The sequence below is a fragment of the Rhinopithecus roxellana genome, chromosome 14 (assembly GCF_007565055.1).
Source record: "Rhinopithecus roxellana isolate Shanxi Qingling chromosome 14, ASM756505v1, whole genome shotgun sequence".
Classification (NCBI taxonomy): domain Eukaryota; kingdom Metazoa; phylum Chordata; class Mammalia; order Primates; family Cercopithecidae; genus Rhinopithecus; species Rhinopithecus roxellana.
This window is the reverse complement of record NC_044562.1, coordinates 122,375,461-122,390,918: the sequence shown is the minus strand read 5'-3', so window position 1 is coordinate 122,390,918 and position 15,458 is coordinate 122,375,461. Positions and strand designations below refer to the sequence as shown.

General features: G+C 45.7%; 1 protein-coding gene across 1 annotated transcript; it reads right to left on the bottom strand.

The window, feature by feature from the left end:
* Positions 1-14,664: 14,664 nt before the first annotated feature.
* Positions 14,665-15,047, bottom strand: LOC115893266 (cytochrome c-like). Its single transcript, XM_030916837.1, has one exon. The coding sequence runs from the start codon at positions 14,980-14,982 to the stop codon at positions 14,665-14,667; it is 318 nt and encodes a 105-aa protein (XP_030772697.1). The 5' UTR covers positions 14,983-15,047.
* Between the last annotated feature and the right edge of the window lie 411 nt (positions 15,048-15,458).

Here is a 15,458-nt window from a genome sequence, read left to right as displayed (position 1 = left end):
TTATCTTTTTCATTGTGTTATTGTTTTAAATGTCCTGTGAAATTTATGCTTTAAAGAGATTCTAGTTTGGTGTACTTTTAGGATTTGCTTCAAGATTTAGAGCTCCTTTTAGCAGTGCTTGTAGTGCTGACTTGGTAGTGGTGAATTGTCTCAGCATTTGTTTGTTTGAAAAAGACTTTCTCTTTGCTTCATGTACGAAGCTTAGTTTTGCTGAGTGAAAGGAAGATATCTTGGGTCCCTGAAATCAATGAGCTAAAAGGAAATGTCAAGTTGGGAACCCCTTAGGGCAAACCTGCCCTGCTTTTTATTCAAAGTCACCCCTCTGCTCACTGAGATAAATGCATATCTGATTGCCTCTTTTGGGGAGGCTAAGCAGAAACTCAAAAGAATATAAATATTTGTCTCTTATCTACCCACAATTTGGAAACCTCCTCCCCACTTTGAGTTTTCCCACCTTTCCAGACAGAACCAATGTTCACCTTACATATGTTGATTGATGTCTTGTGTCTCCCTAAAATGTATAAAACCAAACTGTGTTCTGACCACCTTGGGCACATGTCATCGGGACCCCCTGAGGCTGTGTCATGGGTGTGCATCCTCAACCTTGGCAAAATAAACTTTCTAAATTAACTGAGACCTGTCTCAAATTTTTGAGGTTCACATTTTTGTACTCATAGAGGGATTCTGAGTGGAGAAGTTCGTGACCTTTGACAATCTCCTATTGGTGCTTGGTACCAGCATGAACTAACTTTATGGCTCAAACCAATAGCACAATTTGCTGAGGTCTGGGAGCACCCCCTCCAGAGAATCCCTAATCTCTCAAAATTTGGTCACGATCTAAAGTTTATTTTGCTGTACACCTCCTTTCTTTTTGGAGTTTTACTTGCTTCCAACACAGGAAGGCAAGTTTTTCCTGCTTCCATGATGATGGAAGGCAGGTAACTCATTTTTGGAGTTTAAGCTTGCTTCCAACAGGGAAGATGAGGTTTTCTTTCCTGCTTCTAGGATGGTAGAGAGCTGTCTTCAGTCCGAGACCCATCCCTAGGTAAGTAACTGTATTGGGGTTTGTCTTGGCTAAAGTTAAAATTAACAAACAGCTGATCTTAATTTCTCCTTACCATTAGAGCACTCAGTAATCATATAAGTTGTACAATCATTTGTTTTGCTTAACTTTTTTAGTTGTTGTTGTTGTTGTTTGTTTCTAATTTTCTTTCAGTCTTTTTCCCATTGGGTTTGACCAACGCTATCCAATTTGATCAAATCCAAAGGAAAGTTCCAAATTATGGATAATGAGGCTTCTAAGTGGCTCAATTCCCACCAAAAAAAAAAAAAAAAAGAGTGCTATGGTGGGGGTAGAAAAATGGCTAGTTTAAGGAAGAAAAGGAAAGATTTTTGAGGTTTTGACTACTTAAGGGGCTTTATTTACATAAAATGCCACCTTTTTGCTAGCCAGGCCAAACCTAAAGAACCGTGGCTGTGCTTGTGAAATAGCAGCCATGAATGCAACAGGACACAATGGAAGAAACTGGTTATGTTAGTAAGGGTTTGACTGGAATGGTCAGCTTTCCTTTAAGGAATCAAACTTGACTTATGGAGCCAATAAAAGCCCTTTGGGAAACTGACCTCATACTTCACTGTACAGGGTTCCTGACCTGTGGTAAGTAAAGAATGTCACTTTCTGGCAGGTCCAGGAGACCCAAGTTTATCTTGGAACCCCAAGAGAAGAGGATCACTCAACTCATAGGTATTTAATGGCATAAATGTATGGCTGGGCTTGGCTTTAAAAAAAAAAGTCTTATTTGAGATTCCTTCTATGGAACAATGTTCCATCAAAGCCCATTTAAAAGTCTATGTAAAAAATAATTATTCTTGCTGCACTGTCTGCAAATAATTAGGCCAAGTACAATAAAGTGATCAGTCTTATCATGATTTGTCTTTAGTAAAAATGGGAAACTGGAGAGAGAAAAATTATGTTTCAAAAACTATAACACTAACTATAATCAAACACGTATTAGATTCTAGTCTTGCCTAATGTTTTTCAATTTTTAGTACTTTTCTGCCATTTGGACTGAATTCTAATTTTTCCTGGCTACAAGTCTTCAGGATAATGTCTTTAATTTTTTCCTTCTTCTTTTTCATTTTTTCCTAATTTGGAGTCACTGAAAACTAAGTTGTGCTTTTTTAAAGCCTTTTGAACTGATGCCGGACAACTTAAACTTCAGAAGAAAATAACAGCAACCTATTTACATACACGAGCTGCTTTCATACCTGCCTACTGATATATGAACTCCAGAGTAATTAGGCCTATATCAATTTTCAAGGATTGTTATTTTGCTTGTTATTGTTTTTCTCTCTTCCTCCCCCTGTTTTTCTCTTCATAGGACATGAGACTTCACAACCTTCTAAAAATGAACTTTCCTAATAACTTGGGACCTACCTGTCTAACAATAAACCATCCTAGCCATGAGAGATCAGATGAAACCTAGAACCAGAGACTCATTTTCTCTAAAATGCTTTCTCCAAAAGTTTTCTAAAAGGAAAAGGGGCTGGGGAATGTGAAAGAAAAATATCTTGGGACCCCAAAATCACTAAGCTAAAGGGAAATGTCAAGCTGGGATCTCCATAGGACAAATCTGCCTCCCATTCTATTCAGTCACCCCTTTGTTCACTGAGATATATACATATCTGATTGCCTCCTTTGGGAAGGCTAATCAGAAACTCAAAAGAATGCAACCATTTGTCTCTTATCTTCCTACAATTTGGAAGCCCCCTACCTACTTTGAGTTGTCCCACCTTTCCAAACAGAACCAGTGTTCACCTTACATATGTTGATTGATGTCTTGTGTCTCCCTAAGATATATAAAACCAAACTGTGCTCTGACCACCTTAGGCATATGTCATCAGGACCTGCTGAGGCCGTGTCATGGCATTCATGCTCAACCTTGGCAAAATAAACTTCCTAAATTAATTGAGACCTGTCTCAAATTTTCAGGGTTCACAGCTAGATACAAAATTCTTGGCTGGTAATTGTTTTGTTTAAGGAGGCTAAAAACAGGACCCCAATCCCTTCTAGCTTATAGAGTTTCTGCTGAGAAATCTGCTGTTAATCTGATAAGTTTTCTTGTATAGGTTACCTGTTGTTTTTGTCTCACAGCTCTTAAGATTCTTTCCTTTGTCTTGACTTTAGATAACTGATGACTATGTGCCTAGGCAATGAACTTTTTGCAGTAAATTTCCCAGGTGTTCTTTGAGCTTCTTGTATTTGGATGTCTAGATCTCTAGCAAGGCCAGAGAAGTTTTCCCCTATTATTCCCTCAAATACATTTTTCAATCTTTAGATTTTTCTTCTTCCTCAGGAACACCAATTATTCTTAGGTTTGGTTATTTAACATAATCCCACATTTCTTGGAAGCTTTGTTTATTTTTTCAAATTCTTTTTTCTTTGTCTTTGTTGTGTGATGTTAACTCAAAAGCTTTGTCTTCAAATTCTGAAGTTCTTTCTTCTACTTGATCAGTTCTATTCCTGAGATTTTCCAGTGCCTTTTGCATTTCTCTAAATGTGTTCTTCATTTCCAGAAGTTGTGATTGTTTTTTATTTATGCTCTCTATTTCACTGCATATTTTTCCATTCATATTCTATACCATTGATAGGGTTTGGTTCTGCATCCCCACCCAAATCTCATCTTGAATTGTACTCCTATAATTCCCATGTGTTGTGGGAGGGACCTGGCAGGAGATGGTTGAATCGTGGGGGGCAATTTTCTCCATGCTGTTCTCATGCTAGTGAATAAGTCTCAGGAGATCTGATGGTTTGATAAGAGGAAACCATTTCACTTGGCTCTCTCATTCTTTATTTGCCTGCTGCCATCCATGTAAGACATGACTTGCTCCTCTTTGCCTTCTGCCATGATTGTGAGGCTCCCCCAGTCACATGGAACTGTATGTCCAATTCAATCTCTTTCTTTTGTAAATTGCCCAGTCTTGGGTATGTCTTTATCACCAGCATGAAAATATTGGGTATGTCTTTATCAGCAGCATAAATATAGACTAATACAACCATATTTTTTAAAAAAAATTACTTTAAGTTGGTCTTCCCCTTTCTCTAGTGCCACTTTGATTAGCTTAATAATCAACCTTCTGAATTCTTTTTCTGGCAATTCAGAGGTTTTTTCTTGTTTTGGCTCCATTGCTGATCAGCTCGTGTGAGCTTTTGGGGGGTGTTAAGAACCTTGTTTTAAAGGTGTTGATGGATTTAGAATTAATTTTTGATGAGTTGACCTCTTTATCATTATAATATGTTAATTTTTGTCTTTAATGGTGCTTTTATTGAAGAGACTGTTCTTTCCCCAAAATATATCCTTTGTGTATTTGTCAAGAATTATTTGGCTGTAAATGCATGGTTTTATGTCTTGGCCCTCTGTTCTGTTCTATTGGCATATGTGTCTGTTTTTACGCCAGTACCATACTGATTTCTTTACTGTAGTTTTGTAGTATATTTTGACATCAGATAGTGTGATGCTGCCATCATTTCTCTTTTTGCACAGGCTTTCTGTGGCTATTTGGGGTCTTTTATGGCTCCATAGAATTTTAGGATTTTTTTTTTTCTATTTCTGTGGAGAATGGCACACATAATTTGATAGAGATTGCACTAAATCTGTAGAATATTTTGTATAGTATGTTCTGTTTTGTTTTTCTAAGACCACCAGAGCGGGTACAAAAGAACCAGCGACTAGGCAAGGGGTAGGAGCAAAACTGCAAGTTTATTTTGGTCACCTAGCTTCAAGGGAAGAAGGTGGGTAGGGAGAGGTCTGTTGCCCCCCCCCCCCCGACAAAAGGGGCCCCCAGAGTCACCCGTACAGCTCTCGGACGGAGTTCCAACAGTTCCGACCGCAGTGAGGAATCAACCGCAGTGGGGAAGCTGGGAAGTCCGCGCGTGGCGATCCTCCAGAGCGGCTTTTCTAGGAGTGGGAGGGCGATAGGCGGGGCACGGGCGTGTCCGGGGGCGTTCCGCAGGTGCGACCAGGTAAATCTTGGTCTCTTCAGATTGACATCACCTGGCGCATGCCTAGTTGGTCTGCACCTTCCCGGGTCGCCGGCTGGATTTTCGCGCGCGCGGGAAAAGTTGGGGGGGGGGGATGAAGAACCCGGAAGTGCGCCATCTTGCCTCCGTTCATCCAAACAGTCCAACCTTTTATTGATAATAGTGATAAAGGGGCGCCGTGGTCTGTCTGGCTACTTCCTGCTGTTAAGGGGCGCTGTTAAGGTCGGGGCCCATGGTTGGCATTTGGACGTACGGATGAAGAATAAAATAAAGCACAGTATTAGTATAGGAACGAGGTATGGAAGCATTTGAGGGTTTGAATGTTAGTGTCTGCTAGGCCTGACTTGCTAACATAATAGCAGCACTCTTCTCTAAGGAAGAGACAAGTGCCTCCTTTCTCAGCTGTAAACAAGCCTAGGGCTTGCCTGTTTTGGGCAGCTACTTAGGCTATTGAGGTAGTTGGGCGCTGCAGGGAGGCCAGGCTTTCAGCTGATTTCAATAACTAGAGGGCGGAAAAACAGCCAGTTTTGACGGGAGTGGCGTAGTGGCATGGAAAGTTGCTGGAAAAGCTCTGCTACTTCTGCCTGGCTGTATAGAGTTAGACTGGGGACCACGGACACAGGGACATAGAGGGATCAGTTAGTGGCTGTATGGTTAAGAGTTTTAGAGAGAGAGATCAGTTGCACGAGAAATAGCCTTCAATGGGGGCTGTTTTGGCCTCCATTGGGTGCCTGAGTATAATTACCTCAGGATGAATTTGGAGTTGAATAACAGAAAGGAAGGATTGGGCAGTTACACGAGAAATAGCCTTCAATGGGGGCCGTTTTGGCCTCCATTGGGTGCCTGAGTATGATTACCTCAGGATGAATTTGGAGTTGAATAACAGAAAGGAAGGATTGGGCAGTTGCACGAGAAATAGCCTTCAATGGGGGCCGTTTTGGCCTCCATTGGGTGCCTGAGTATAATTACCTCAGGATGAATTTGGAGTTGAATAACAGAAAGGAAGGATTGGGCAGTGGAGATGTTCGATGAAGGTTAGGAGACGGGAGAACCACTGCTCTGGACTATTGTCTGGAGGTAGATATGGGTCTGGGGTTATATATTGAAAGTCTGATAGGTTTATGTAGAGGAGGGTGAGAAAGCGAGCTAAGCGCCAGGGGTCAGGAAGCATGAACTAGTTAAGAAAGTTTTGTAAGTTTGAGGCGAGTGGGGGAAAGTTGAACTGATGTCCACTGATTGTTCCCAGTGGGGGCCCTTTTTAGCTGGGAAATATGAATCCAATGCGTGTGTCCTAGGAGTTTTGCTGCCGTATGTGTAGACAGGAGGACAATGTATGGGCCTTTCCACTTGGGCTGTAAGTCTTTGGCTTGGATATCTTTTATGTATATTTGGTCCCCAGGACTGAGGGAGAGATGTGGGTTGTAGGCATCTGTTGGAGGAGGGTGTGCTAACTCAGCGTGTTGTCTTAGGAGTTGTCTGAGAAGAGTGAGATATGGGAGGTAGTTCGCCAAAGGGGCTGGCAGGGAAGGTATTTGTTGGAGGGTTAGGGGCCGTCCGTAGACTAATTCGAACGGACTGAGGCCTGTTGGGCTTCGAGGTGCTGCCCGCAGCCGGGTCAGGGCTAAGGGAAGGAGAGTTACCCACGACTGCCGGGTTTCGATTGAGAGTTTGGTGAGCTGCTGTTTGATGAGTCCGTTAGCCTTTTCTACCTTACCAGAAGACTGAGGCCTATAAGGGATGTGGAGTTTCCAGGTGATGTGTAGGAGGGCTGCCACCTGTTGGACTACCTTAGAGATGAATGCTGGACCATTGTCAGATTGAAGAGTGACCGGGAGGCCAAACCTAGGAATAATATGTTCAGTGAGTATAGAGGCAACAATGTTAGCGGTTTCTCCTGTGGTAGGATAGGCCTCGATCCACCCGGAAAAGGTGTCCACAAGGGTTAAGAGGTATTTGAATTTTTTATGTCTTGGCATATGTGTGAAATCAATTTGCCAATCTTCACCTGGTTGGTGTCCTCTGAGTTGATGGCTGGGATGGGGATTACGCAATGCACCTTGAGGATTTGCCTTTAGACAGGTAGAGCACTGCTGGTTGATTGTAAGTAAGTGTTTTTGTAGTGTTGGACAGTGGAGGAGGGGATTTAGGAAATCATATAAGGCTTTGGGTCCTATATGTAAAGAATTATGTATGTCTGTTAGAATGGTATGGAGTTGTGTTTCAGGAATAACTAGTTTGTTATCAATATAGATCCAGTCACCTGTAGCTAGTTTGGCTGTTGGATTTTGTAATAGCTTAGCCTTTTCTTCCTGAGTGTAATTAGGGGCATACTGGGGGGAGAGAAAACAGGCAGAAGGAGGCTTAGGAGTGGAAAATCCGGCGGCTGACTTGGCAGTGACATCAGCGAAATTGTTGCCAGCTGCTACCAGGTTAGATGAAGTTTGGTGCCCTTTACAATGTATAATGGCTACCTTGGAAGGTGCCGACAGTGCATCTAGTAGTTTGAGTATTTGGTTTTTGTTAATAATAGGGGTACCGCTGGTGGTTAAAAACCCTCTCTCTTTCCAGATGACTGAATGAGTGTGTGCGATTAGAAAAGCATATTTAGAATCTGTGTATATGTTTACTGTTTTTCCTTTTGATAGTAGGAGTGCCTTGGTTAGCGCAGTGAGTTCTGCCTGCTGTGATGTGGTCCCTTGTGGTAGGGGTTTTGCCTCTAAAACTGTGGAAGAGGTAACTACTGCATATCCTGCCTGTCTGTTTCCTTGAGGGTTGATAAAGGAGCTGCCATCCACAAATAGGGTTAGTTGTGCATTCTGAAGGGGCTGGTCATGCAAGTGTAGGTGGCTGGGGGGCTGAGCCTCCAGAACCTCAGGACAAGAATGTTTAGTATGGGATGGTTTAAGAGAGCCTGGCAGTAAAGTGGCTGGATTTAGAGAGGAGCAAACTTCTAAAGTAACAGTGGGGTCTTCTATGAATAAGAGATGGAAAAGTTGGAGCCGGGATGGAGTTAAGTGGCTAATACTTTTATGAGAGATGAGATCCTGAAGACGGTGTGTGGAGAGGACTGTTAGATTACTACCTCTAATGAGCTTTTTTGCTTCCTGGGTCAGGCAGGCTGCTGCTGCTAGCGCACGCAGACAGGGTTGCCAGCCTTGTACAGTTGGGTCTAGCTGTTTGGATAGATAGGCCACAGGATGGTGGGTGTTACCGACAGGCTGGGCTAAGAGACCAACTGCCACTTTCTGCCTTTCATCTGTAAAGAGTTGGAAGGGACGCTGGAAATCAGGCAGTGAGAGAGTGGGTTGTGAGAGAAGGCAAGCTTTTAAGCGGGTGAAATGAGTCGAGATTAACTTGGGGTTGGACAAAGGCCCATGTGGGGTTTCTTTAACTGCGGCATATAAAGGTTTGGCTAGGATTCCAAAATTGGGGATCCAATGTCTGAAGAAACCTATTAGACCTAGGAAGGATTGAATTTCTTTTGCATCTTGAGGGGGAAGAAGGTTACGTATTAGGGCCATGCGGTCAGTAGTTAGTGACCGGGTTGTTGGGGTGATTTCAATTCCTAAGTATATGACGGTTTGGCACGAAATTTGGGCCTTGTGTTTAGATACTCTATAACCTAATGAGCCTAAATGGTTGAGGAGAGTTGCAGTGTCTAGAAGAGAGTCTTGTTTGGTAGGGCTACAGATTAAGAGATCATCTACATACTGCAGAACTTTGCTATTAGTGAGAGGGCAGGAGGCAAGGTCTTTTGCTAAGGCCTGACCAAAGAAATGGGGGCTGTCCCGGAACCCTTGTGGGAGGACTGTCCACGTCAGTTGAGTGGAGGTATGTGTGTCTGGGTCCTCCCATGTGAAAGCAAAAAGGAACTGGCAGTCTGTGTGTAGGGGTATGGTAAAGAAAGCATCCTTAAGGTCTAGCACAGTAAAATAAGTAGAATTGCTGGGGATATGGGACAGAAGGGTGTAAGGGTTGGGAACTACAGGGTGCGTGGGACGGGTGGCTTCATTGACTAGCCGAAGATCCTGTACTAACCTATACGTTCCATCTGCCTTTTTAACTGGAAGTATTGGAGTGTTACAGGGGGAATGTGTGCGGACAAGAATATGTTGGCTAAGTAGTCGCGTGATAATTGGCTTTAAACCTTGTAGATGTGTCGGAGAGAGAGAGAATTGGGGGCGGTTTGGGAAGCGAGTGGGATCTTTGAGCTTGACGAGAACTGGTGGGTGGTGAGCAGCTATGACCGGGGTGGAAGTGTTCCACACTTGAGGGTGTACAGAAATAGGGAAGATGGGGGGGGGGGGGCGACATAGGAGGAGCCTGTGCACTTGCACAAAGCATGAGCAACAGGTCATGAGGGGGTTGAAGGGGAGTGGATGAGTTGGTGGGAATGTATATGGAGGCCTTTAAGGTGCTCAGGATGTCTCGGCCTAGTAAGGGGGTAGGGCATGAGGGTATAATGAGGAACGAGTGCGCAAAGTAGTTGTTGGCCAGGCAGCAATTAAGGAGTGGAGTTTTTCGTGGGGTGGATGGCTTTCCGTCTACTCCTACTACAGAGATATCGGATGGAAGGCTAGGTCCAGAGAAGGATGGCAAAACAGAATAGGTAGCCCCGCTATCTATTAAAAAATTAATTGTCTTACCCGCTACCAGGAGAGTTACCCGCGGCTCGGCGAGGGTGATGGGGGTCCCCGAGTCTCGGCACCTTCAGTTGTCGTTGTCGTCCAGATGTAGAAGCTGGAAGGAGCTCCCAGGATCCTGGGAAAGGGGGTCACGTGGAGACGCAGCACCTGTTCTCAGGGTGGGGCAATCAGACTTCCAGTGTCCTCCCTGCTGGCAAGCAGGGCAGGGGGTTGCTGGTGGACGAGGCTTAGGACATTCACTGGCCCAATGTCCTGACGCCTTGCACTTATAGCAAGGCTGCATTGGGACTCGGGGACCTTGCGGACACCTGCTGGCATAGTGTCCTGCCTTGCCGCACTTATAGCAGGCTCCTTTCGTAGCCTTGGAGTCTGCGGAGTATGTGCTCTCTGGTCTGGGGTTACAACTGGGCTGTAAAGCCGCTGCTAGGAGCTGGGCCTTCTGTTTGAGGCGTGCCTGTCGCACTGCCTCAGCCGTCTCCTCTCTGGAGTTATAGACCTTAAAGGCTAATTTAACCAGGTCTTGTATTGGTGCCTGAGGACCATCCTCTACCTTCTGAAGTTTCTTACGAATGTCAGGAGCTGATTGAGAAATGAAATAAGATGCCAAAATGGTGGCCCCTGTAGGGGAGGCCGGATCTAACCGGGTATATTGGGTTAGAACCTCAGGCTGGTTTGCTTGATAGTTCCAGTCCGGGTCTGCCGAGGGGACTGCTTGCTCCCCTAGTGGGATGGTGGCGTCAGTTAAATGTAGTTGGTTGGCGTGCTGCCTGGCGGCCGCTAGGATGCGCTCTTGCTCCTCAGGGTTTAGGGTGGAGGTTAGGATAACCTGGAGGTCATGCCAAGTTAAGTCATAGGCCTGACAAAGGTATCTAAATTCCTTTATGTAGATGGTGGGATTAGCTGAGAAATCACCTAAACGCTTCTCAATTTTGGAAAGATCGGCCAATGAAAAAGGGACATGTACTCTGACTACCCCCTCCGCCCCAGCCACCTCTCGCAAAGGCGCTAACACTGTAGGAGGGTGTGGGGGAGGAGTGGAGGCATCAGCAGGGCACTTAGAGCGGGTGTGTGCAGAGACAGGAGACTCAAGACAGCCAGTTGGGGGCCCCGAAGGAAGCACGGGACTGAGTGGATTACTAGTAGGTAAGGAAGAGGAAGGAGGAGCCCGGGCGGAGGGAGGAGAAGTATAGGGCGGAAGTGAGGGAAAGCCTAGATCCTCCGGCTGAACAGAAAGGAATGAAGACTCCTCTTTTTCGGGTTCCTGTGAGCCGGCGTCCTTGGCTAGCATAACTTGGGCCAAAGAGCATCGGCTACACAGGTCGGGACGAGAGCGTAAGGCCCAAAAGCCTTGTATGTACGTAATTTCAGACCACTTGCTTAGCCGCTGGCAGAAATTGCTGAGGTCGGTCAGAACATTGCGATCTAGGGTGCCCTCTGGTGGCCACTGAGACTGATTGTCTAGTTTGTATCGGGGCCACGCCACAGTGGAAAGGAAAATTAACCGCTTCCTCCTAAGGTCTTGTTCAAGCTGTAAGGTTTTTAAATTGGCTAGGAGGCACCCCAAGGGGGTGCTCTTTGGAAATTTGGACTGGGGGTTTCCCATTTGTTTCCTCTTTACCGACACAATGGACCCAATGGACATGGGAATGGATCCCTGCCTGGCTTCAAAGCGTCCTTTGGAACCAGCAGAGACAGACGAGAGGCTCTTGAAGCCTAAGTGGAGATTACCTTCAGGCGGACGTCTCCGTCCTGAACGGGTCTCCCGAGCCACGTGGTGGCTCCCGAGCCACTTGGTGGCTCCAAATGGACCCCGGACCTGCGCAGGATTTCTGGCCGAGGGAGGTAAAGAGGAGACAAGGGCACTTACCCCAGAGAGGCCGTGAGAGTGAGGGAAGCGGGTCTCAGGTCCTGGTCCGTCTGCCGCGTGGGAGCAGGAGGAGGTTCCTCAACCCTTAGAGGCCTGAGGAGGGGTCTCCTCCCGGGTTTTCGGCACCAACTGTTTTGTTTTTTCTAAGACCACCAGAGCGGGTACAAAAGAACCAGCGACTAGGCAAGGGGTAGGAGCAAAACTGCAAGTTTATTTTGGTCACCTAGCTTCAAGGGAAGAAGGTGGGTAGGGAGAGGTCTGTTGGCCCCCCCCCCCGACAAAAGGGGCCCCCAGAGTCACCCGTACAGCTCTCGGACGGAGTTCCAACAGTTCCGACCGCAGTGAGGAATCAACCGCAGTGGGGAAGCTGGGAAGTCCGCGCGTGGCGATCCTCCGGAGCGGCTTTTCTAGGAGTGGGAGGGCGATAGGCGGGGCACGGGCGTGTCCGGGGGCGTTCCGCAGGTGCGACCAGGTAAATCTTGGTCTCTTCAGATTGACATCACCTGGCGCATGCCTAGTTGGTCTGCACCTTCCCGGGTCGCCGGCTGGATTTTCGCGCGCGCGGGAAAAGTTGGGGGGGGGGGATGAAGAACCCGGAAGTGCGCCATCTTGCCTCCGTTCATCCAAACATGTTCATTTTAATATTATTTCTTCCAATCAATAAACATGGGATGTATTTTCAAAAAAAAAAAAAAAAGAACCTTGTTTTGTTATAGTATCAGAATTGTTTTTCTGGTTCCTTCTTATTGGGGTGGACTATGTCAGAAAGAGGATCTGGGACTCAAGGGCTGCTCTTCAGATTCTTTGGTCCCACGGGGTGCTCCCTTGATGTGGTGCTCTCCCCCTTCCCCTAGGATAGGACTTCGTGAGAGTCAAACTGCGTGATTGTTATTTCTCTTCTGGGTGTGGCCACCCAGTGGAGCTACTGGACTCTGGAATGGTACTGGGAAACGTCTGCAAAAAGATCTGTGATGTGATCTATTTTCAGGTTTCTCAGCTGTGGATACCAGCAACTGCTCTGGTGGAGGTAGCAGGAGGGTGAAGTGAACTCTGTGAGGGTCCTTGGTTGTAGTTTTGTTTAGTGCAGTGGTTTTATGTTGGTTGGCCTCCAGCCAGGAGGTGGTGCTTTCAAGACTGCATCAGCTGTGGTAGCATAGGGGGATACCAGCTTGCCTTAGGGTCACCTGGATAAGTATTCGGGTTTCTCAGATGATGGGCAGGGACACAGAGCTCCTAAGAGATTATATCCTTTGTCTTCAGCTCCCCGGGTGGGTAGAGAAAGACCACCAGGTGGGAGCAAGGATAGGCATATCTGAGCTCAGCCTCTCCTTGAATGTGGCTGCTGTGGAGGATGGGAATGTGGTTCCCAGACCAATAGAGTTATAATCCCAAGGGGATTATGGCCGCCTCTGCTGTGTCATGAAGGTCACCAAGAAAGTGGGGGAAAGCCAGCAGCCCCCAGCCTCACCCAGCTCCCACACACCCAGCAAGGCAAGTCTCCCTCAGGCTGTGCCCCCACAACAGCACTGAGTTTATTTCTAGGCAGCTGGTGAGCAGGGCTACAAGCCTGCCCCACTGGGAAAGCAAGCAGGGCTTTCAGGTTTCACCCATCCCCGCCTGCCACATCCCTGCATGCCACATCCCCACCTGCCACATCCCTGCCTGCCACGGCTTCTGTGCTATGTCTGCACTCCTCGTTCAGCCCCTGCCCTGGGATTCTTCCAGGGAAGCTTTGCATTTAGTTGAAATTGTTACAAAATTCAACTGGAAATTTCCTTCTCCCCGTGGTCTTTCCCCAGTTCCACTGGCAGCCCTTCCTAAGGATCCCTGTGAGACAAAGTCAGAAATGACTTCTGGAAAGCGAGAGTGCTCCTAGGGCTCTTCCTGCTGCTTCCTCTACCCCTATATTTTGCTCAGCTCTCTAAATTTGTTACAGCTCCAGATAAGTTCTAATCCTTCTCCTGCAATCTGGACCTTCAGGTTCCCCAGTAAGGACTTGTTCAGGAATGGACTCTCCCCTCTCACACTTTGGGCACTCACAGTTTTTTGACTGTCTTATGGAGCCTGCAGAAGCAATCCACTTCTTTCCAAAGGTCTGTGGATTCTCTTGGCTTTCCCGCTATGTTCCTGCCGTATTTCTTGGAGTAAAAGTTCACAACGTGAGTCTCCACATGCTGCTCTGTTTGTCCAAATGGGAGCTGCAAGTTAGTCCTGCCTCCTATCTGTCATTTTTTTTTTTTTCATGTTCTTTGGTTTTCTTTTTAATTATCTTTAGTCTTGTGATCACCCATAATTTTAAAATTTGAGTATATCTGCACTACTTTAATCCTTTTAAGTTGGCAAAACACCATTCCCAGTCACAAATACACAGTTCCACAGCTTTATGTTTCTGAATGGCTGTTTAAAGACAATCCTAAATTATAACTTAGTTTGACTTAGACTGTAAAGAATTCAAGAGTGAAGTTTAACTTGCTACTATTTTAAAAGCATGTGACCTTATAGATTTGTGAGATGTGAGAAGTGTTGAATAATCTTTGATATTACACATAAACCATACTAAAATGCTTTTCAATAAGTAAAAGGAACCATTTTAAATACAGGGAATTATAATTAGATTGGCATCATTAAGGACAAAACTCTAGACATTACTACCTTATTTATCTTCAACCCTTGCCTTTAAGAGGCAAATGAACACAAAACACAGGTGAATCTTGCTGGGTTCTGAGACAGTGAAGGAATTTCCCCAGTATTTAAATATATTCATATGACCAGCTATATAAATCTAAATATAAAATCAATCTCCAGTAAGTTTTAAGATGGCACTCACTATCTTTGTGAAAAGTTGAGCATTACTAACAAAGTCTAATCATATCTTTAGAAAGGGTAAACAGTGATAGCATTTACTGAATTGGAATTACTATTAAAATTCAAAAACTGAACATGCTCATTTAACCACAAGCCAGTCTTAGTTTTAAATCAGGACTGCCCAACAAAATATTCTGTCAGTCATTCATGATCTGAATTCTGGTGTATGAGATCTATTAAAGTACGGTACACATAAAAAAGTCATGAGACATTTGTTTTGTAATAAAGAAGGCAGTGGCCAATTATTACTCATTAGTAGCTTTTTTGAGATAAGCTATCAAGTCTGCCCTTTCTTCCTTCTTCTTAATGCCAGCAAAGACCATTTTTCTTCCAGGGATGTACTTCTTGGGATTCTCCAAATACTCCATCAGTGTATCCTCTCCCCAGGTGATGCCTTTGTTCTTATTGGCGACTGTGTAAGAGTATCCAGGGGCCTGACCTGTCTTCCGCCCGAAGAGACCATGGAGATTTGGCCCAGTCTTGTGCTTGCCTCCCTTTTCAACGGTGTGGCACTGGGAACACTTCATAATAAAAATCTTCTTGCCTTTCTCAACATCACCCATATTTAATTCTCTTTTTAGTCGCTGGCACAACGAAGATTCCCGCTCCGAAGCAGGACATCCCCACTCTGTCCCATATTTTTTTTAAAGGACCTGAAGTTTATTCTCTTGACTTTGAAATGCACAACACCTCTCATTAGCTGCATCCTGAGCTGGGCAGCAGATGTCGAGGAAACCCACACACCTGCCTGAAACTTTGCACCCCACATAGTCCCCACACCACCCTAACCACCTCCTGCCCTCCCCTGGGTCCTGTTGTTCCAGCTCCCCCATGCACAGGTGGTGCGGTGTCAGTCTCTCTGGACCTGGCTGGTCTTGCTGATTCTCCTGTCCCGACTTCTGATCTCCAGAGGCCAATGTTTCATGTTCCTGGGCCCTGATGTCCAGAGGAACCCCATCCAAACACCCTGTGAGCCCACTGCCTGGTGGAGCAGCCTTCTATGCTCTGGTGCCTTCCTAAAGCACAGGGAGATCTGCGT